The 22,684-nt window shown below is 36.4% G+C and overlaps 1 protein-coding gene across 1 annotated transcript in view; it reads left to right on the forward strand.

Moving 5' to 3' along the window:
- The window catches only part of LOC121727893 (apyrase-like), a 30,240-nt gene extending 12,157 nt beyond the window's left edge, over window positions 1–18,083 (forward strand). Inside the window, exons 5-11 of the mRNA XM_042115937.1 lie at window positions 11,437–11,587; window positions 12,498–12,624; window positions 13,754–13,911; window positions 14,399–14,480; window positions 15,989–16,147; window positions 16,558–16,703; window positions 17,957–18,083. Of these exons, the coding sequence (XP_041971871.1) occupies window positions 11,437–11,587; window positions 12,498–12,624; window positions 13,754–13,911; window positions 14,399–14,480; window positions 15,989–16,147; window positions 16,558–16,703; window positions 17,957–18,082 (949 nt within the window). The 3' untranslated portion in view covers window position 18,083. The remainder of the gene's footprint in view (window positions 1–11,436; window positions 11,588–12,497; window positions 12,625–13,753; window positions 13,912–14,398; window positions 14,481–15,988; window positions 16,148–16,557; window positions 16,704–17,956) is intronic.
- The last annotated feature ends 4,601 nt before the right edge of the window (window positions 18,084–22,684 follow it).

Raw genomic sequence — 22,684 nt, forward strand, 5'->3', positions numbered from 1 at the left:
GCTACGATGCCACGGACAGATACACACACAGACAAACAGACAGACAGACAGACACGTCAAACTTATAACACCCCTCCTTTTTGTCGGGGGTTAAAAATGTAATAACAATATATTTTAATAAAACATGACACAAAAGTTAATAAGAAATCACAATAACTCACCTTTTTGTCGGGCACTTCCCACTAAGAAAATTTTGGCGCGCACGCCGCATCTTGGCTTGACTAGTGACAACGTCGAATTGGAATCAGATTACCATTTCTTGCAGCCACTTAGCGTCTTTGTGATGTTCTGAACTGACCAATAAGAAGGCCAAGCTTTTTTTAAAAGTAACTTGATTGGTTAATTTGCAATATAACGCTATTTCTATAGGTTTTTAGCTGGAAAAGGCTGACTATTGGTGTGGGGCTGACTACTGGCAGCCTTACCCTACTTACAGCCGAATAACGAACCTTCGCCTTTTTTGAAAGTCGGTTAAAAATCAAAAAACTTAAAGCGGGCTAGAGAGCCCGCTTTAAGTTTTTTGATTTGATAATCGCTTTTGTTGGTCCATTTGCCAATGTAGAGACATTGGCAAATGGACCAACAAAAGCGATAATTGCCCATAATCGAAGTCGATCTCGGAAGCAATCGTTACGCAATCGTGGTGACAATCATGTTTTCTATAATATGTTTTCTTATGGCGGCTCTCGACATAGGCGAACGCGTTGGCCAACGCGTCTGCAGACGCGTTGGCCCAATGTGTAGAACGGGCGTTCGCGCGTTGGCTAACGTCTAAATACCTACGGCCAACGCGCGAACGCCCGTTCTACACATTGGGCCAACGCGTCTGCAGACGCGTTGGCCAACGCGTTCGCCTATGTCGAGAGCCGCCATTAGATGAATGATTGGTCTCGCGCGTGCGGTACGACTAGATACCGTCGGAGTACTTGAAAAATGCGGCAACAAATCATACGCCACATCGGGCGTAACCGCGCCAGTCGCGCCGCAAGCTTCGGGTGAGGTAGATGTGTCGATAATTTTAGAAATTTTAAGTTACGTCCGTAGCAAAATGCCCTTTTGCGTAGTAAGACTTAACACTACAAGAAACAATAAAGATACTGGCATAACATACCATCAGTAAATATTATATAAATCGTCATAAGCACAGAAAAGTAATATAAACCTGAAAATTCGGATCGGAGTACCGCTTGATGTTCAGTGTTGCCAATTACCATAAACTAAAAATTCCCAAATTTTTCTGAGATTGTGATTTTTATTTATTTATTTATTATATCTTATTTTTTTATATATACATAGTGGCTGAGTGGATGAGCGCATTGAAATCTCTAGCTAGGGTAGCTGGTTCAAATTCCGCCAACGGAACAAAAAGTTTTCAAAGTTCCTGGATCATGAATGTGTATTAATAAATATGAATTATGAGTATCATATTATAATAAAAATCTTAAATACAGTTTATATTTTATGTACACAATACAGTAACAAATGAGAAAACAAATTTAACATTTGCTTTTTAGGGTTCCGTAGCCAAATGGCAAAAAACGGAACCCTTATAGATTCGACATGTCTGTCTGTCTGTCTGTCTATCTGTCCGTCCGTCCGTATGTCACAGCCACTTTTCTCCGAAACTATACTATTGAAACTTGGTAAGTAGATGTAGTCTGTGAACCTCATTAAGATTTTGATACAAAAATGGAAAAATTATTAAAAATTTTAGGGGTCCCCATAGGTACAACTGAAACAAAAAATTTTTTTCATCTAAGCTATGCGTGTGGGGTATATATGGATAGGTCTTGAAAAATCATATTGAGGTTTCTTATATAATTTTTTTCTAACCTGAATAGTTTGCGAGAGAGACTCTTCCAAAGTGGTAAAATGTGTGTCCCCCCCCTCTAATTTCATGATAAGTCTAAAAAAAATATGATGTACATTACTATAAAAACTACCAACGAAAATTGATTTGAACGAAATCTAGCAAGTAGTTTTTTTATACGTCATAAATGGTAAACCTTAAACCAACAAAAAAAAATATTTTCATCTAACCTATGCGTGTGGGGTATCTATGAATAGGTCTTCAAAAATCATATTGAAGTTTCAAATATAATTTTTTTCTAACCTGAATAGTTTGCGAGAGAGACTCTTCCAAAGTGGTAAAATTTGTGTCCCCCCCCTCTAATTTCTAAAGTAGGGGCATGATAAGTCTAGAAAAAACATATAATGTACATTACTATTAAAACTACCAACGAAAATTGGTTTGAACGAAATCTAGCAATTAGTTTTTTTTATACGTCATAGATGGTAAACCTTAAATTAACTTTCATTAAATCAACTGAAACATAAAAATAAATCAAAAACCTTTTAATTTCATAAAACATAAACCTTATTGTTGCTGCGGAACTCTTCATGGGCGAGTCCAACTCGCACTTGGCCGGTTCTTAATGACTCATTCTTAACTTTCGTTAAACTTCCTACCATTGTTTTTGTATTGTTTTCTCATCAATATTGTACCCATTATATTTCGTTGACCTAAACAACGTTGTTATTTTATCGCATTCTTTTTGAATGGACTTTATTCCAATGGTAAAGTCTATCTGGTGATTGAAAAATCAGCACTTACTATACAATAATAATAAATTACAAGCCCACAGCAACTAATTTTTCCCCATTGATTGGGCACCAGTCACGTATCTGGCAACCCGATTATCTACGCACACAACAATATTTGTGCATTGTTTTACACACACTACAATATTGAGGCACCGGCACTTGCCGCATTCAGAAATCTGTTTTTTCTATATAGCGCGGTATCTAGTCGAGCGCGCGCGCGAGACCAATCATTTATCTAAGTATGTTTTTATACGTGGGAGAGCCATGCTTCAGCACGAATGGGCCGGCTCAACCGGAGAAATACCACGTTCTCACAGAAAACAGGCGTGAAACAGCAATTGCGCTGTGTTTCGCCGAGTGAGTGAGTTTACCGGAGGCCCAATCCCCTACCCTAATCCCTTCCCTACCCTCCCCTATTCCCTTCCCTTCCCATCCCTACCCTCCCCTATTACCCTATTCCCTCTTAAAAGGCCGGCAACGTACCTGCAGCTCTTCTGATGCTGCGAGTGTTCATGGGCGACGGAAGTTCCTTTCCATCAGGTGACCCGTTTGCTCGTTTGCCCCCGTATTTCATAAAAAATAATAATTGTAGTTAGTACTTAGTAGCCACTAGCCCAACATGGACAGTGGCGGGCGAAAACGGGCCTAAATGTATTTTAAGTGTGTAAAATATTATAACTGAAATATTATGATGGTAGATTGTGCCCGTGACTTCATTAAGCTCATACCTTAATCCGAGATTAGGTTATTAAATCTTAATTCTTATACGTGGTCCGCCTAAAGTCTAAACCATATTATGCCGTCAAGGTTATGTTTATATTAATAACTCCCACGCCGGTTTCGGTGACGGTGGCCGGTTTAATTGAAACCAGGCCTGTTACGCAGGAGTAATTTTATAGTGCCCAAGTGTGTGCGCAGTACAAAAGAGCACTCTCTATTTATTCATTAACACAACCCAGTGGGACGGACGACCGACACGACCGGCGAGAGATCAGGCGCAGGACCGACTTTTTACATACCCATCCGACGTTTGGATCATCTTACTTGTCAGACAATCAGGTGATCAGCCTGCATTGTCCTACCCAAACTTGGAAATACACTTGTTTCCAATGCGAGAATCGAACCCACGACCTCCGAGTCAAGAGCTGCGCTTTAAACCACTGGACCACAGAGTCGTAATCCTAATGTATATCTAGATAGTAGATAATCACTTTATTGCTCACATATAAATGGGTATACAAACAGACTTAAAATACTTAAAAATTTATAAATTAATGTGGGCAAGGGTGGTCTTATCGCTATAAGTGATCTCTTCCAAGCAACCCTGCCAGAACCCAGACACAATAGATTTTGTTATAATACAGGGTGTAACAAAAATAAGTGATAATACTTTAGGGTGTGTACGTGTTCCTTGTAGAGAGTTCACTGTGAAAGTATTTTTTTTTTACTTTTGTATGGGGAAACTCGTGACGCTCGGGCCCTTGCCCATACAAAAGTGAAAAAATTTTTTCGTCTTTCATAGCTGCTACTTTCACAGTGAACTTTCTACAAGAAACACGTACACACCCTTAAGTATTATCACTTATTTTTGTTACACACTGTATATTCTGTCAATTCAGTACAAATTTAGAAATGCATCTGCGCGTCGCGTTGCGGTCTGATTTAACCCTAAAAGGGTAGGTCATATAAATAGAACACAGGCAAGTTTCCTACAAGGATAATAATGTTCAAGGGGAATTCCCACGCGCGTAATACATTTTTAACGTGGGAGAGCCATGCTTCGGCACGAATGGGCCGGCTCGACCGGATAAATACCACGTTCTCACAGAAAACCGGCGTGAAACAGCGCTTGCGCTGTGTTTCGCTGAGTGAGTGAGTTTACCGGAGGCCCAATCCCCTAACCCCTACCCTATTTCCTTCCCTACCCTCAACTATTCCCTTTCCTACCCTCCCCTATTACCCTATTCCCTCTTAAAAGGCCGGCAACGCACTTGCAGCTCTTCTGATGCTGCGAGTGTCCATGGGCGACGGAAGTTGCTTTCCATCAGGTGACCCGTTAGCTCGTTTGTGAACAGTCAAAAAAAACATGTCTTTGTGTAGAGCCAGGTTGATATCAAAGACACGGCCGTGTGACTACTGTGTGACATTTGTATTGCGAGCACCATAGCCCATTTGTTTTAAATCCAATATCAAACTATCTTATCCTCTCGGTTGATTTACAAGCAATTTAAATGCAAAGAAAGCGCTTTAATCTCATATTTTCCAATAAATCCACTTTATGGGTAATGGAGCGTTACTACTTTATTTGTAATATTACTGTCCCTAGTTTAAACTTTAAAGCTTCAAGTTTAAAGCTTTAAAGCTTTAAAACAGGGGCCGCAGCATTACAAACTTTAAACAAAGCCTAATTGAAGTAGTTAATAATTGAACTTGATTTTGTTGTAACTTGAAATATAATCCATTATAATAAAATACCTACTCTTATATTATAAATGCGAAAGTTTGTGTGTTTGTCCGTTATGTCTCATACTTAAACCGCTGAACAGACTTTGATCAAATTCTGGTATTGAGGAATTTAGAAACTCAGGAGGATAAAGAATGAATTTGGTCCGTGAAATTATCTTTGATAATTAAATTAAGAAATTTAAAAAAAAAACCCCGCCAAAACAACTTTAAAAAGTAATGAAATAATATTTACTGCCTTTAATTTCAAATAATTCCTAACTTGTGTAAAGCAATATTTTAGTCCATAATTGTTGTCACGGTGTGTCGGGGGACCGCCAAGTAAACTACAACCTACAACCGCCAAGTCGCTGATTACCTATCTCGATTCAGATCGCTGTTAATTGATCCTTAAACTTGTTAAGTGAAATTAAACATCTACATTAGCGGTCCCCCGACACACCTTGACAACAATTATGGACTAAAATATTACTTTACACAAGTTAGGAATTATTTGAACTTAAAGGCAGTAAATATTATTTCATTACTTTTTAAAGTAGTTTTGGCGGGGGTTTTTTTAAATTTCTTAATTTTATTTTATTTCATACTTTTTAAACTTGTGTTGGTTATAGTGCAGAATAATTCCTATTAACAGAATCATATTCTCATGATTACCATCTATCAATGTCCTTTTCGATGACGCCGTTAAAATGAGCCCAAACATGAAACCTCCACTTTGGGTTCATACGAAGCTCGGTTCCTATAGAATCCAGGTGATGCTGCAGCAGCAGCATGTAAATATTTACTGTTTATACTTTATCTACTTCTTACTGGTTGTCGCAATTAAAATGAGCCCAAACACGAAACCTCTGCTCTTAGTTGGTGAGGAGTTGGATATCCTATTGATTACCAGGTGATGCTGCAGCACCAGGTCAACTTTCCATTATTATGTGTATACGTATATTGTATATTCATAAATATCTCGAACTAGAATGAAATATAAAACCCATCAAACGACTACAAGTTGCTAACGGCCTTTCATGAACCAAATAAACCCTGATTGTCCAGGACTGAGCAGGCTGATGATGATGAATTATAGCTAAGAACACTCTCGATCATGTCAGCTTTCAAACAAAAAAAAACTAGATCAAAATCGGTCCACCCGTTTGGATGCTACGATGCCACGGACAGATACACACACAGACAAACAGACAGACAGACAGACAGACACGTCAAACTTATAACACCCCTCTTTTTTGTCGGGGGTTAAAAATAATTCTATACTAATATTATAAATGTGGGTCTATCTATCTGTCTGTTACGTCTACACGCACGCCCAAACCGTTGAACTGATTTTGCTGAAATTTGGTGTAGAAATAATTTAAGTCCCGGGAAAGGACATAATATTATGTCCTTTCCCTCATATTATGAGGAGCTGGCGAACAAAGTCCAGACAAGTCCACCAGAGTGCAAAAGTATATTTTATTTTTAATCGTCTTCTCCAAGACCCATCTGCGTCAATTCCTGTTAATTATTTCAATCAAAACCGGTTCAAAAGGCTATAAAAATCCATTTTCAAACAAAACTGGATAAGTTTAGTAGTAGTAGTAGTTGATACTAGTTTTTTAGTCACTGTGTGATTTTTTTCTCGCGGACTAATACGGTTTTTTTCGCCAGCTCCTCATATGATACTTTTTATCCCGCAAAAATGTACGGCTCGATATACGAATTTTGGCACAACGGAGCGGTATCATCAGTAGGTATATTTTTATCCCGTAAAGTTAAAGGATTCTATACGAAAAATGAATTTTAGTCGCAACAAAGCTGGTGGTCCGGGTTCCCTTGAACATTTTTTTTTATTAAGTACTACCTAATTTTTTGTGAGTAGCTTCATTTTGATAAGACGAACAACATTTTTATTTGCGAAAAATCTCCAAAGTGGTAGCTAACAGAGATAAAAAAGGATTTTATACTTTGATTTAGGGTTCTGTAATCAACAAAACTTGGTTGACTACGGAAGCCTAAAACGGAACCATAACCAGCTGATTTTTTGTATATTGATAGGTTAATAGTTATATTACTTAAATGTTATATTGTCCTACAAATAAAACAATCCATATTTTAGGACCATCAAATCAAAGTATGAAATCCTTTCTATCTCTGTTAGCTACTACCACTTTCGAGATTTTTCACAAATAAAAGTGTTGTTCGTCTTATTAAAATGAAGCTATTCACAAAAAATTAGATTGATACTAATAAAAAAAAAATATTCTAGGGAACCCGTACTATGGCAATATCTATTTCAAAAAAATATTATGAATATAATAACAATTGAAATTAAAAGCGCACTATAAATAATATTAATAATTGGTGGTGCTATGATAAATCACTCTCCAATAGTGAAATAAATTTCGTCCGTCCATTTTATGAATTCGAACAACTTCTGCAAGGAAAACAAATTTCCTAATTTATTCTTAACATTCTGTGCAAGTGCGAACTTTGTTCCGTATTGAATAGACTTCCAACTTTCTTACACGAGAGAAAACGTTGTCTGTCTGTCCAAAATAACAATAATATAATTAGTGGAAATTGTAAGAAAGAAACAAAGAAAAAAATATTTTTTAAATACACAAGACACAATAATATCAACAACACGGAACAAACAAAGTAACATTTAACAAATTGTGCCTTAATGTGACCAAAAAGTCCAGTTCGTCTACGGCCTGTCCACATCTCCACGTCACGTCGTCGTCAACGTGGAACGGTGCGGTAACGTGGCACGTTTCGTTGTCGCGACGACGTGCAAATTTACGTCAACGTAACGTTAAAATGCACGTCACGACGACGCAACGTTGCACGTCGCCGTGCCTTGTAAAATTCTACATATTGTGCATTAACTAAGGTATATGTTATTCGAATAGCAAAAGTGTACGGTACGGCAACCTTACCGTAAAACTGCACGTCACGTCGGCCGACATGGCTCGATCCATTGCGCTTGCTCAGTTAATACTTACTTAAAGCGACGACGCCTTGATAATTTGGCTGAAGCGATAAGCGAAAGCTACTCAGAGACAATGTAAAGGAATGTGATGTCAATTTTAAGTTTAGAGAAATTAACCCCAGAGATATTATTGATACCTTTAAATTGTTGAGTATTAAAAATACTGCTGATCTCTGGGGCATGTCCACAAAAATTATTAGATCAATAATTGACATCGTAGCTCCTCATTTAGCAATGATTTTCAATGACTGTATAAAAAATGGTGTTTTTCTTGACTTAATGAAGCATAGCAAGATTGTTCCTTTATTCAAAGCCGGAACTAAATCGGATCCCACGAATTTCAGGCCTATATCAATTCTACCGACCTTTAGTAAAATATTTGAAAAAATTATTTTAAAACAATTACTAGTACATTTTAATTCAAATAATTTACTACATGATAATCAATACGGATTTACTAAGGGTCGATCCACAACGGATGCTGGTATAGGACTTCTTTGCAGTATTTTTGAGGCATGGGAGGAGTCGCAGGATGCCTTAGGTGTGTTTTGCGATCTCTCCAAAGCCTTCGATTGTGTTGAGCATGCTACATTGATCAGGAAATTGCGCCACTACGGAATTAAAGACTCTGCTCTCAGCCTTTTGACTTCTTACCTTAAAAATAGGACTCAAAGGGTTGAGGTAAATAGTAAAAGGTCCAAAGGAACCAAAATAGAATTAGGTGTCCCACAGGGATCTATATTAGGCCCATTTCTTTTTCTCATCTATATAAATGACTTACCTTATCTAGTTAAGGGTAATAATAATGAGATAGTGCTTTTTGCTGATGACACTTCACTTATTTTTAAAGTGAAGCGGCAACAGTCGAACTACGACGAGGTAAACAGTGCTCTCTCAAAAATAGTACATTGGTTTAATGTTAATAACTTACTTTTAAATTCTAGTAAAACTAAATGTATAAAGTTTACTTTGCCCAATGTTAGGCAAGTCCAAACCAATGTGCTATTAAATGATGAGAAGATGAATTTAGTAGACAACACTGTATTCTTAGGTATTACACTTGATAGTAAATTACAGTGGGGTCCTCACATTGTTAATCTTGCAGGTAGGCTCAGTTCTGCAGCATATGCAGTCAGAAAAATTAGGGAAATTCCTCACGAAGACACGGCACGATTAGTATATTTTAGTTATTTTCATAGTAGGATGTCGTATGGAATCCTTTTATGGGGAAACGCTGCCGACATTAATACAATATTTGTGCTGCAGAAGCGAGCCATACGTTCTATTTATAAAATGTCTGCTTTAGAATCTCTGAGAGATAAATTTAAAGAAATTGGTATTCTAACTGTTGCTTCTCAATACATTTTGGATAATGTCATATATGTTAGAAAAAATATAAGTAAATTTAAAGTTAAAAGTGACATTCACTCTAGGAATACTAGAAATAAGCACAAGCTAGATATGCCGGTGATCAGACTTAGTAAAGTCAGTAAATCTTTTAAAGGTCAATGTATACGCCTTTACAACAAAATCCCAGAAAACGTTCAAAATCTTTCCATTAATAAATTTAAAAAAGTAGTTAAAGAACGTTTGTGTGCCAAAGCCTATTATAAGGTCAATGATTTCATAAACGATGGCACACCTTGGGAGTAGGATGGCTTCTTGCAAGGCTACTTCTTCATTATTATAGGACTTACAATTATGTATGTGGATATTGTATATAATATTTAGTTACAAAATTGTAAACTTTATTTTAAAAGATTAATTTTTTTCTCACTTTTTTTGGTAAAAAAGTGGGCCCCGTGCGAGTTTCTTACGCCGGTTCTTCTCGCCGGGTTAGTTCCCGAACCGGTGCAGTGGTAGGCATCATGTAGGACATTCTGAAAACATTTATTTTAAATTTATTCAGAAATAAAACAATTTTGATTTGATTTTGATTTTGATATCGATTTTTCTCAGCAATGACTAAAGCTAAGAAATTAAAGTTCATTGTCAGTATTCATCATGTCTTTGTCTTTGAATTACCCATAGCATAACACGATGACCAATCGTGTTATGCTATGGGTAATTCAAAGACTTTTATAACACAGAATAAGCCATCAAAAATACCTCTGTAAAAAAGGGATTCCAATTTTGCCAACAGAGAAGAGTGATTAAAGCTTCCAAAATTTGTACATAAATTGGTTCAAGCATACACTTTAATTTGCCCATAGCTTATATGAAATGTATTTATGGTTTTTAAATTACGTGACAAAAACCATTTTGTCGCTTACGCCCTTTCCATTTTCTGCTGTTCCACTGCTTGTTACTGCTTGTTTGCTGAAAACAATGTAAAACATAATATCCAACACGGTTTTTTACTTTAACGCGGCGTCACCCTAATGCACAATTATAGGTAGTTCATCTGGCTTACGAATTTTAAATCACTTCGCGCGTTGTTTAATTTTTTTTAAAACTTAGAACGTTGCTAAATAGGTTTTCACTCTGCAAAAATCCGAAAAAAATACGGTTTTTCAATGACAATAAAAACTTTTTTTACATTGATTTGTTGAATAGAATTGTACCAATCCTTGTGTTGTCTAACTCGTATCTCTATTCTCTACGTGTCTAGAACAAATTAGTTTTTGTGCGAAATCCCTCAACGAACCGACACCAATTACAACTTCTGACGAAAATTAGCCTCGCTATTTCCAACTTTTGTTTAGACCAGTGTTTTTCAACCTGAAGGTCGCGAGTCGCGACCCCGGCCTTCTGTAGGAGGTCGCCAGAGGTCGAGGGAACTATTTCATTAAAAAAACTATTAAGATTTACAAGATATACTAAATATTGGTTTAAAATTATATGGTCGCGAAATATTTTGTTTCATACCAGGGGGTCGCGTCAAAAAAGGTTGAAAAACACTGGTATAGACTAACAAAAGATTATACATAATCTTTTGAATTGTTTGTTGCTGCTAATTAAGTGAAAGAAGATACATATTTGAGTTATTATTATAAATTATTTGTATAAAATATATGATTTATATGAAAAAATAGCAGAATAGTGTTCGGTAGCGTCACAGTCCACAGATTAATAAATAGTTACTACGTAAATAAATGTTCTATCTAGTTCTAGGTCTGTGCCTTTTCAGATTTGGTCTTAGTACTTTCAGAGCTATGTAAAAATTCAGTTAAAAAATAAAAGCTTTTAAAATAAATAAAATTATTTACTCTTTAATCGCTGCTACTTTCACACTGACCTATTCACAGTTTACAGTAATGACATACACACCCTTAACTAATATCATGTTGTTTTGTTACACTCTGTATATTTTTTTATATTTTTTTTCTTTGTTATACTCTCCAACCCAAAAAGGTGGTTCTATGCTCAGCTATTTAACCTTCTTTTAGGAAGATGGCCCGTACGGTCGGTGAGAACATCGACATCATAGTCGGAGGGCACTCCCATAGCCTCCTGTGGAACGGCACGGCGCCGAGCGGGGAGCACGTGTCAGGCCCATACCCCATACTCGTCGAGACTGAACACAATACTGAGCATAAGGTAATTGTAAAAAATAAACAACGGGATAAAAATAAATAAAAAATATATTTCTGAATAGATTTATTTATTTATTTCGCAACACGACGCGTATAGACCGCCAGTGATAGATTTGAATCAAATACTCTAACGTCCTACATGTTGCCTGCCATCGGTTCGAAAGAACCCGGCGAGAAAAACCGCCACGCCCGCGCCGGTTCTTCTCGGCAGATTCTTCTCGTGCGAGTTTCTTACGCCCGCGCCGCGGCGTAAGAAACTTGCACCCGGGGATGAATTTTTCCCACTTTTTTACCAATAAAGTGAGAAAAATTCCTCTTATAAAAATAAAATTTACAATGCGCAAAAAATACATATTATACTTAATTGTAATTTGTAAGTCATATCATGATATAATAATGTGGAAATAGCCTTGCAAGCAGTCATCCTACTCCGAAGATGTGCCATCGTCTGGCAGAAGTGAAAACTTCAACATAATTTTCGCCGCGCGATAGAAGACGTCCATATATATATTATTATTACTCTACTTAACTACTCTGTCTTACAATTTTTAAAAAGGTCACGTGACATAACGTGATTTTTAATTTTTTTCAATAATTTTTGTAAATAAAGCGTACAACTTAGACGCTTTTATTTAAAAAAATAACTACAGACCTAGCTTAACTTCTTACGAATTCGTAATCGCAGTGCCAGGCGTGTACCGGGTGTGGTTTTTAAATTTTAAGTTAAAACAAAGTTTTTTTACCCAACAACAATAAAGCAAAAAGAAGAATAAAAATGTTGGTTGTCTGACGTACACGTATGTTTGTTATATTCTATTTTAATTAATTATTTTAAAGAGTTCCGTAGTCACGTTAGTTTTTTTTACTTTAGATTTTTCATTAACAGTTTAAATCAGACTATTAATTATTTTCAGGTACTTATAGTAACGGCAGCTTGTTTTTCCAAGTATTTGGGAAATATAACGACTTATTTCGACAGGGAAGGCAATTTGAAAGGTTTCGACGGGCAACCCGTGTTTCTCAACAGATCTATACCTGAAGGTAATAATCACTTTATAAGTATTTTAAACGAAATATCAAAGACTTCATTCCTTTTTATTTGTTATCCATTGTAGTATTGTAAATGCGAGAATAACTATGTTTGAAATCTCATCACACTGAAACCGTAGGCCGATTTAGATAAAATTTAGTATTAATGTAAGTCCTGCAAAAATATATAGGATAATCAAAATAATTTAAAAAAAAATTCAACTGTGAAGAATATACGATAAACGCACATTGCCGCAACGCAATGGGCATTGTCCAAAAAAAATCACATGTACTTTTTATTTTTTTTTTCGTTAAAATAGTGTATTTTAAGAATATGAATTAAATAATTTTGAAATTAGTTGGCTAGTTTTTTCTCAATAAATTTTTAAAGTTTCGCTCTGACGTCATCATCGGCCGCAATTGACCTCTGCAGTATGTTTTAAATTTCCTTTTAATCTTATTTATAATGGCTGGTTCGTCAAATGCAAGGTCTCATTATGTGAAAGCTGATACGAGAAACTTACCAAAAGTTCGAAACGTAATGTTGGTCGAATTTATTGCTAATTTAACGCCATTGAAGGTCAAACAAAGGTTAAACATATTTGTTCAAAAATATAAGTATCTAATAGGTATTTTTTTCGTTTATATACAGAAAAACAATCACTGACCTTATTCCTCGAAATGATTTTGTAATGAGCAAAATTTAAAAAAAAATGGACAATCCCCATTGCTGAAAACATAATTATTTTGTTTTGTGTAATTTTAAGTTTTATCATCTTATGCGGGCTCTACACTCGGGGCGCGAATTGCGGCCGCGATTCACGGATGCTACGCGCCGTGAACACGATGCGTACAAATACGAAGCCGCGAAACGCGAAGCCGCGAAACGCTCCATACTCGCGGTTCGCGGCCTTCGCGGGCTTTTGCGCCGCGAGTGTAGAGCCCGCATTAGGGTCAATTACCGCAACGCGACGCGACGCGTAGATGCGATTTCTAAAGTATGGATTTGACAGATTTGCAAGACGTCGCACGCAATTGAAATCTGTCAATTCAGTATAAATTTAGAAATGGATCTCTTACGAAGAAGAGTTTTAAAAAGTCTATGAGAAAAATAATTCTGCAAGTATCAAATTTATTTTAGATCCGGAAGTGAAGGCTCTGCTACAGCCGTACGCTGACAAGCTCTATAGCCTACTGAACGAGGAAGTTGGGTACACCACCAGAGACCTCATAGCAGATACTTGTGCGTCGAAGGAGTGCGCCATTGGTGATATGATAGCTGATGCATTTGTTGATGCGGTGAGTATTTGGACAACTTCCAATCAAACATGCAGTTCTAATCAATCAATTATTTATTTGCTTTAAAAGTGGTTCAGTACATGTTAACATATCAAGTTCATTGCTCAGGTTTTACACTCATAAGTCATAATATGCAAATATTTTAAAAGTCTATCAACATAAAAATATTGCTCTGTAATAAAATTTAACTACTTAATATACAAGGAAGATATTAAAAATAAATATTTGACTCAATTAAACTAAAATCTTCAATATGTAGAGCGTAAAGAACATTACCTCTAAAATAACTTCACGAACTGTAAGATTCTAAACATAGCTTTTAAAAAATTATATTATTCTTATTCAAAGTAATAATAGGAAAATAAATGCATATTCAACTTAATTGTTTAATTTTAATGCAGTTTAATCCTATTTGCGTATGAAGAAAACTTACTATTAGTACTCACCTCGTATACTTCTGACCTCAATGCATTTTCTGATATTCCAGACTAAACAAATGAACGTCTCGAGCTTGCCTCATACTTCGTTCTTATTAAGAAACATGATCCGCGGCTCCATACCACAGGGAGGTAAGAATTGCATTATGCATACACCTAGAACAGGGACGGTGAACCTTTTCGTATCAACGTGCCCTTTTCTGAAAAAAACCTTCTAAAGAAGTCATAAACGTGTCACTCTAATTTTTTTGTGATTCGGTGCGTATATTAAAGTTTGCCTAAAGTGCTTACCATACGGAGGTTGATGGCAGAGGTGCTATTAGAACGTTCATTATACTTAGATAAATAAATTAAAAGTGAGTGTGGCAAAGTGCAAAGCCCCGGCTATAATTCCATACTGTTGATTGGAAACAATCAACAGTTACACCTATATGGCGCACTTGCCGGGGTGGCGCGCTTTCTCACACAATACTATAATTCGATACTAGTTTTGTGACCAGAAGCGTGCTCCAAATGTTATGACACCATAATATTATATATTAGACGCCATAGGTTGGCCATCCCTGGCCTAGAATATTGTAGGACGAGCTCTTAGTAATAATTGTAACAATACAAAATAATTGACGTACCTACTACTCCATAGTCTTTATTTTTAAATCTGTTCCGTATTAAATGAAGTTAATTGTTTGACTTTGGCTTTCTGTACCTATTAGATACAAGTTACAACCAAACATAATTATACGTGGGAGAGCCATGCTTCGGCACGAATGGGCCGGCTCGACCGGAGAAATACCACGTTCTCACAGAAAACCGGCGTGAAACAGCGCTAGCGCTGTGTTTCGCCGAGTGAGTGAGTTTACCGGAGGCCCAATCCCCTACCCTATTCCCTTCCCTACCCTCCCAAATTCCCTTCCCATCCCTACCCTCCCCTATTACCCTATTCCCTCTTAAAAGGCCGGCAACGCACTTGCAGCTCTTCTGATGCTGCGAGTGTCCATGGGCGACGGAAGTTGCTTTCCATCAGGTGACCCGTTTGCTCGTTTGCCCTCTTATTTCATAGAAAAAAAAAAAAAAAAATATATATATATATATATATATATATATATATATATATATATATATATAATCTTTCCTCTTATGCACTTGCATCGGGCATTAACACCTGACACCTCCATCGTGGGTATCGCAGACACAATATATTTTCAAATGTTATGCAGCAGCCGGCTGCCGCTTGGGGATTGATCAGATTACGAAAAGCTTACGTATTAAGGATCAGCATAATATTATAAACTAAACTGTTAGCTCTACAGAGATTTCTTGGACTCCTATCATGATGATCTTTTTTAAGCCGAGTGTAGACTTCTTTACCGTAGACTTTCATTTTCCCCCTTAGTCTTACTAATAAACGTTGTATAAGCTCTGAATAGTTATACGGTGTTTTGTTCCTGTCACACAAGTGACATTTTTAATTGGATTGAAGAAGACAAAACACTGTATAACTATTCAAAGCTTATACAGCGTTTATTAGTAAGGGGGTATAAAATTAATAATTCAAGGATAGAACTAAAGTATTGTACTTCCATCGACTCGATGTTCCAAAATTCTAACCTCGATATTAAAATTCTCTCATCTCATTTCAGTAATAAGGAAAAGCGATTTAATAAATACAATGCCATTTACGAATAACGTGACAACCTTCTCCCTACCCGGTAAATACTTGATTGAGGCGTTTAAACTTTGCACGACCAATTTTTGGGTATGGAAGCCATTCCAGGGACCGTGGGTGCCGCAAGTTTCTGGTAAGTATTTCAAGCCTTACAGATTTTTTTTTGAACTAGTTATTTTTATACCCACCGGGAGTACTGTACTTTTTCAGCTTAAAAATGTAGTAGGTAATCCAGAACCTAAATAAATAGATCAAAATTTGTTTTGATAAGTTTTTAATTTGAAAATTCTTCAAGCAAAAACTATTAGTTTTTAATTATAAGCTTAAATGCAGTGTAATGACTAATGATTTATACAAACTAACCCCTTATCATTAAAAATAATCTATTAAGTACTACATAAACTCCCTTCATTTCTAAATACTTACTATGCTCTATTACCGGAGGAAGGAAACGAAACAAAAAATAAACAAGTTAAAATTTGTCTCTTGAATTATCTCGGCAACTCAGTTAAGCCTGCAGTCAATTTGTTCTTCTGCTTTAAGGATTACGTCTGACACTGAATCTTACTGATGACCCTACGGTGGAAGTATTAATAAAGGACGGGGATGAGTTTCATAACTTAGATCCTAATAAGGAGTACCAAGTTACGACGATCAACTTCATAGCGAGAGGAGGGAACAAGTTCGATGTAAGTTAACTTTTTGATGTATGAAAATATTTTGGTTTCTTAATTTTGGATCCCACTTATGGGACTTAATAAATTTGGCGGTTGAAACCGATGTATTTGATTCGACCCAAGTCCCAACGCGTCGTCAAGTGACGAAAAAAGATAATTAGTTCAAAACACAAATTATACTTAACTAATTAGTATTATTTGTTTTTTATTAAAACAATAATTTTCATTAAAAATTACGCAATGCGTCGTTACTTTCAATTGCATATTACATTGTTACAATCATATAAATGCAATAGAGATAACAATAATACGCAGACCTTTCACCTTTCTACTTATAATTGCAACGAATGTTACACAACAAGTTGAAAATTATACAGATAAAATGCTCGTTTGCTAAATCCAAACATTGGTCAAGCTTAATTACTTTGTAAGTCATACTTTCACGCCAAAATGGAATTTAAAAATCCAGGCTGCAGTCCCATAGGAGGCGTGTATTTTTGACGAGCCGCTGTAGCGACGCCCGGGGGTAACATTTAGAGATGTTAATATTACACCTACCACAAAACCGACCGGACAAATTAATATTTTAATGTTTTTTGTGATAGCCCGGTGCTATCCGAAAGTAGGATACATGGTCACTGTATTCATCTATTTCCTGGTTGTGATAACCTTTCTTTGTGTTCGTGTAATCTCTTCGTTCGAGGTTTTTGATCGTTTTAACTACAAGCGAGTCAAAACATCCGGAGACCTAGGTCAATAACATCACGCCGAGATTACATGATAGTTATGAGCAGCCATGGATTTAAAGATAGGCCGTGTAGGCCGCGACAGCGTCTTAGGGAGGCGGCATTTCGTACATGGGCGGCGGTAATAAAGTGGCCTACGCCATAAACTCGTACCCCTTTACTAATAAACGTTGTATAAGCTTTGAATAGTTATACAGTGTTTTGTTCCTGTCACACAAGTGACATTTTTAATTGGATTGAAGAAGACAAAACACTGTATAACTATTCAAAGCTACAGCGTTTATTAGTAAGGGGGTAAGATTATAATATAAATCGGGCACTGGTTCTGATCGAGTGTAAACTTGTAACCTGAGGGTGTAAATCCGAGTGGCCCTAACAATTTCATTAGTGACTTAATAATATGTTCTAAGACTTTGCAAAATTAAAATGAAGTTTTAAAATTGTTCCTTACTTGCTCACGGTATCTTTAATGTCTTTTATCTATATTATTTAATATTTATTTAGTATTTTAAATTCCAGATGCTCCACAAATATGGTAAAAACAAAGTATTCGTTGGAAAAGACACGGAGATCTTGGAGAAATACATGAAACGACTATCCCCGATCACGCCCGTGGTGGACAACAGACTTACAATTATAAATTAGTGTAAATATAATTTGTTACTTAATAACTCTTTTAATTACTTAAATCTTAAGCTATCAAAAGGAAAAAAAAATACGAATACCACTATTGGTATTCGTCAATTTTTTTCCTTATTGATAGCTTAAGATTGACTATTCAATATCTAATGTGCACCACTAATATCTCGCTTTTAGAAACTAATTCCTGCCTTCGAGTGACCAATGAGCTAATACCAATGATAATAATATTATAATACTATACAGTATTATAATAATAATATTATAATACTAGTTTTACTCGATCGAGCAAAACCCGCGGCTCGGGATTTCGTCCACACATTCAGCGTTGCTCGATAGTTTTATTCTAAATCGATATTATGCTAAGTACTCACATACGGTTTTGCTCGATAGCAATAACCACCATGTGGACCGCAAAACTGACAGTTAGTTTTACTCCAAATCGAGTATTAATTACTGTGTGGACCGCAAAACTGACAGCTCGAAGGCTCGCTTCGAGCCGGTTCAATGGAATTAAATATTATGTCAAATATGTCATTTCTTTCGATTCGGAGTAAAACCATCGAGCAAAACCTTATGTGAGTACTTAGTATTATTTAGTTCCATCAAGCCGGCTCGATGCGAGCCTTCGAGCTGTCAGTTTTGCGGTCCACACAGTAATTAATACTCGATTTGGAGTAAAACTATCGACCCAAACCGCATGCTCTTAGTGTAACTGTTAGTTATTCGTAGGTTCATCTAAGAGTACTAGTCATACACAACTTGAAATTTATTATCATGCAAAGTTTAATTCTTGTTAAATAAATGCTTAATAAAGTAATTCTTCCTTTGAAATATAATTACGTTCTAAGCATATTATATAAAGGTTTCGGTCTTTAATCATAAGACTAAAGTCTTTAATAATAAAATCGTCACCACAGAAGCCGGTCCATAGACGAGCAATCATGTCAATATCACGCTTAAATTTTTTTGAACAGTTTCTTTGACAATTAGATTGATGCACGATGTTCAATATCAACCCTAGGCGGTCAATAATATTACGCAATACGTGATATATTTAAAGAATAAAGACCGAAACCTAATGTAACACAAGCGACAAGTCGCCACATAGTTTCTATAGCTCCTCAACTTTCTGTCCTACGCATTTCGCTTAGAGGCTAACTTATTCTATACTTCATAATTAAATAAGTACGATGACTCAAATAGAAAATAACGTCTTCGCATTAATTCGGAAGGTTAATTGTTATCCTTTGTATAATTTTCCTTTAAAACTTTATCTCCGGTTCTCGTTGGATAAATAATTAATTTTAATCTATGATAATGAGCGGGGACAATTTCTGAAAATTAGATGAGCATCACCTGTCAGTTTGTGAATTGGAGTTGTCCAAATTTTGAAGTGAGGGTAGACGGAATTGTTTTACTGGCCACGAGGAGCTAGATTACAGTTTTCGGCCTTTTGAGTTTTGATTTGATGGAAATTGGAGTTGGATATTTGAGGAATATAATCCATAATATAATAAATGCGAAAGTGTGTCTGTCTGTCTGCTACCTCTGAACCGATTTTGCTAAAATTGGTTATGGAGATACTTTGAGTCCCGGGAAAGGACAAGAGGATACTTTTTATCTCGGAAATTTTTCCGGCTGCCGCGCGATAAACTTATTTTGTCACAACGGAGTTGCAGGCGTCATCTAGTAAGTTATCTTTATATTCCTCAAATATTTAACAAGTACACTGATTCTACTTTAAGGGTGGATTGCACCAGAGGCGTGGTTAAAGTTAAAGTAATGGTCAAAGTTATGGCTATAGTTAAGGATAATAGTTTAACTTTAACCTTAACTTTGACCACAGAATTTGACAGATGTAATATTATATGTATTTGAAAACTGGGCAGTTCTGGAAATATTACATACATACAGGTCTTATCAATAACCTCCTTTTTTGAAGTCGGTTAAAAATATAGAGCTTCACAAATCCATCATCGCGATTCGCGGTATCAATCTATCAAACGTTTTGTACAATAAAGTTATTAAAAGCGTTAGGTTTGAAATTAAAAAAATTGGATATCGTTCGGTCGAATTTAATTTTACATGATTGCTGGGTTTGTAGAGATAAAATTGTAAACTGAGGTTATTCAAAGGATAATTTAAATAACAAATCCACACCGGTTTCGGTCACGGTGGACGGTTTCATTGAAATCAGGCCACACACAGGAATAAATTTTTATAGTGCTAAAGTGTGTGCAGTACGCAAGAGCACTCTCTTTTCTTTACTCTCATAACCCAGTGGAACGGAAGACCGACACGACTGGCGAGAGAGGCGAGAGATCAGGCACAGGACCGACTTTTTACATGCCCATCCGACGCATGGATCATCTTACTTGTCAGAAAATCAGGTGATTTGTTCATTTTCCTAGATATTTCTCGCAACTTGGTTGACGCCCATGCGTTGATTTTTCCAGGACAAAACGTCATAATATTATTACTCCTGGTGGGTTCACCACTTGGTTGATGATGATCCAAGCGATTCGACTATGATTGCCTGTGACCGATGTCGAGCTGAGCTTCGCAATCATGGGTATCTATCGTGGCTAAACCGAAAGAGCCACGCATTCACATTAATTTATTGCCCTCTAAAAACTATACAAGCGAATTCGCAAATAGGGGTATTATTTTTGAACGAAACTATTCTTGCTGCGGTCCCACATGTTTGGTGGACAGTTTCTCAAAGTTCTGATTTTAAACCTTCGGGGAAGCCACGTACATTCAGTTTGTAAACCGCATAAATGTTTAAGTAACCCTTATTTACTGTCCCGTGCCACATTAATAGTAATGAAATTTGGTAGATTATGTAGGGACTTGTCTCATAAATTACCGTCCTAGTGGGTTAAATTCTCAAAGAAAGGAAATACTATAAGTTTTATTAGGTAAATGTGGTTTTGAAATGGTGCTCGATTACTAATTAGGTACTTGTTACTAGTAGATAATATATATATTTGACTAGCTTTTGCCTGCGGCTTCGCTCGCGTTAAGAAGTATTATTATTAATTAGGTATCAAAGTCTCAGCCCAATCAGTTTAAAATTGACAAAATTTCATACAAACTTTCACACTTTCATCCCGTATTTTATCATAACATCTACCTGCATGCCAAATTTCAGCCCGATCCGTCCAGTGGTTTGGGTTGTGCGTTGATAGACTCGATAGATCACTATGTCAGTCAGTCTTCTATTAATATTAATTATTAGATATTATATTGTTACTTTTATTCCCGCTTCTTTGCATACTTCGTTTTCGTCTAAATGGATTTTACTTTTTTACGTCCATGATTTTAACATAAATGAACCATTGTATTTTTCACTTCCACGGTTTATAGCAGCCCGTTTCCATTTAGATCAAAATGAATGGAAATGTTATACATTAATTGCGGAAATCTAATCTACAAAGTAATCAAATCTATGTAAACAAACATTCAATAACTTTGCGATGACATTGCAATATCGCAAAATATTCAGTCGAACGTCGCTCGCACATAAATCGCTTTACGGTCGCAAAAAAGCAAAAACATTATCTCCCGCTGAAGCAACAAATTTCGATTTAAAACTTCGCATTAATCAACAAACAACAAAAATGTTTGTCGCCTTGTACGACTTCATCTCAGTGTAATTTAACGTTGAAAGTTTAAACGAAAAAAGCTCGTTATTTTTGTAAACATTTGAGGAATGCTTAATTTAAAAAAAACCGGGCAAGCGCGAGTCGCACTCGCTCACGAAGGTTTCCACCAACGAACGAAGGGTTTCTTGTATAAAAATTACCCTATCATCAAATACCCTACCATCGAAGAAAATTGCTTTATTGGCACTTGAGTCTTGACCATAATGTTAATATACCTAGCGGAATAGAGAAACAAAGGCCTGAGCAAGCGAGATGTTACTAGCAGTAACACTGCGTGGTAAAACGAGACGTTTGATACATGACAGCAGAACTCTTTTTTTCACGTCCAGTCGGCACTTATCGGCACATTGACAATTTAATCTCATAGAATTCATGTTCAATCATACGTACACATATTTTTACACACAGATGTAAACCAATTTCGGTTTCGTTTGACAGCCCGAGATTGTTGCTCTATTCCGCTAGGTATATTAACTTTATGGTCTTGACGGACCTAATGTAGATATTGTGATGTGTCTGAAGCACTGACCTCATAAAGGTCGGAAGGGTTTGAAATATCGCGACGAAATTACGTAGGTCCGCCTTCTGCCTATGAATCAACTTCTCTGATAGTAGTATCAAGTATGGTCCCGTTTTTATCCTTTGAATACGGAACCCTAGAAACGGGGACGTCACATAACCACGAGTTTGGCGCCCGAATGTTTCACCAACTCCGTTCTGAGTTGGTGACGAGCGTGGAAGTTATCTTCACATCATCTTTTTGTTGGCTTAATTTGAGGGAGCAGTTTTGAGAGAAGATGTATCGTCACTGATATTATGACAAAAATATCTCTTAGACTCTACTGTATAGTATAGTAGATAGGTAAGTGATGACTGATGAGTACTTAATGTACTATGAGAGGATTAGATTCGTAGGCAGATGGGGGACCCAGTAGTT

Source organism: Aricia agestis, chromosome 6, assembly GCF_905147365.1.
Source record: "Aricia agestis chromosome 6, ilAriAges1.1, whole genome shotgun sequence".
Lineage (NCBI taxonomy): Eukaryota > Metazoa > Arthropoda > Insecta > Lepidoptera > Lycaenidae > Aricia > Aricia agestis.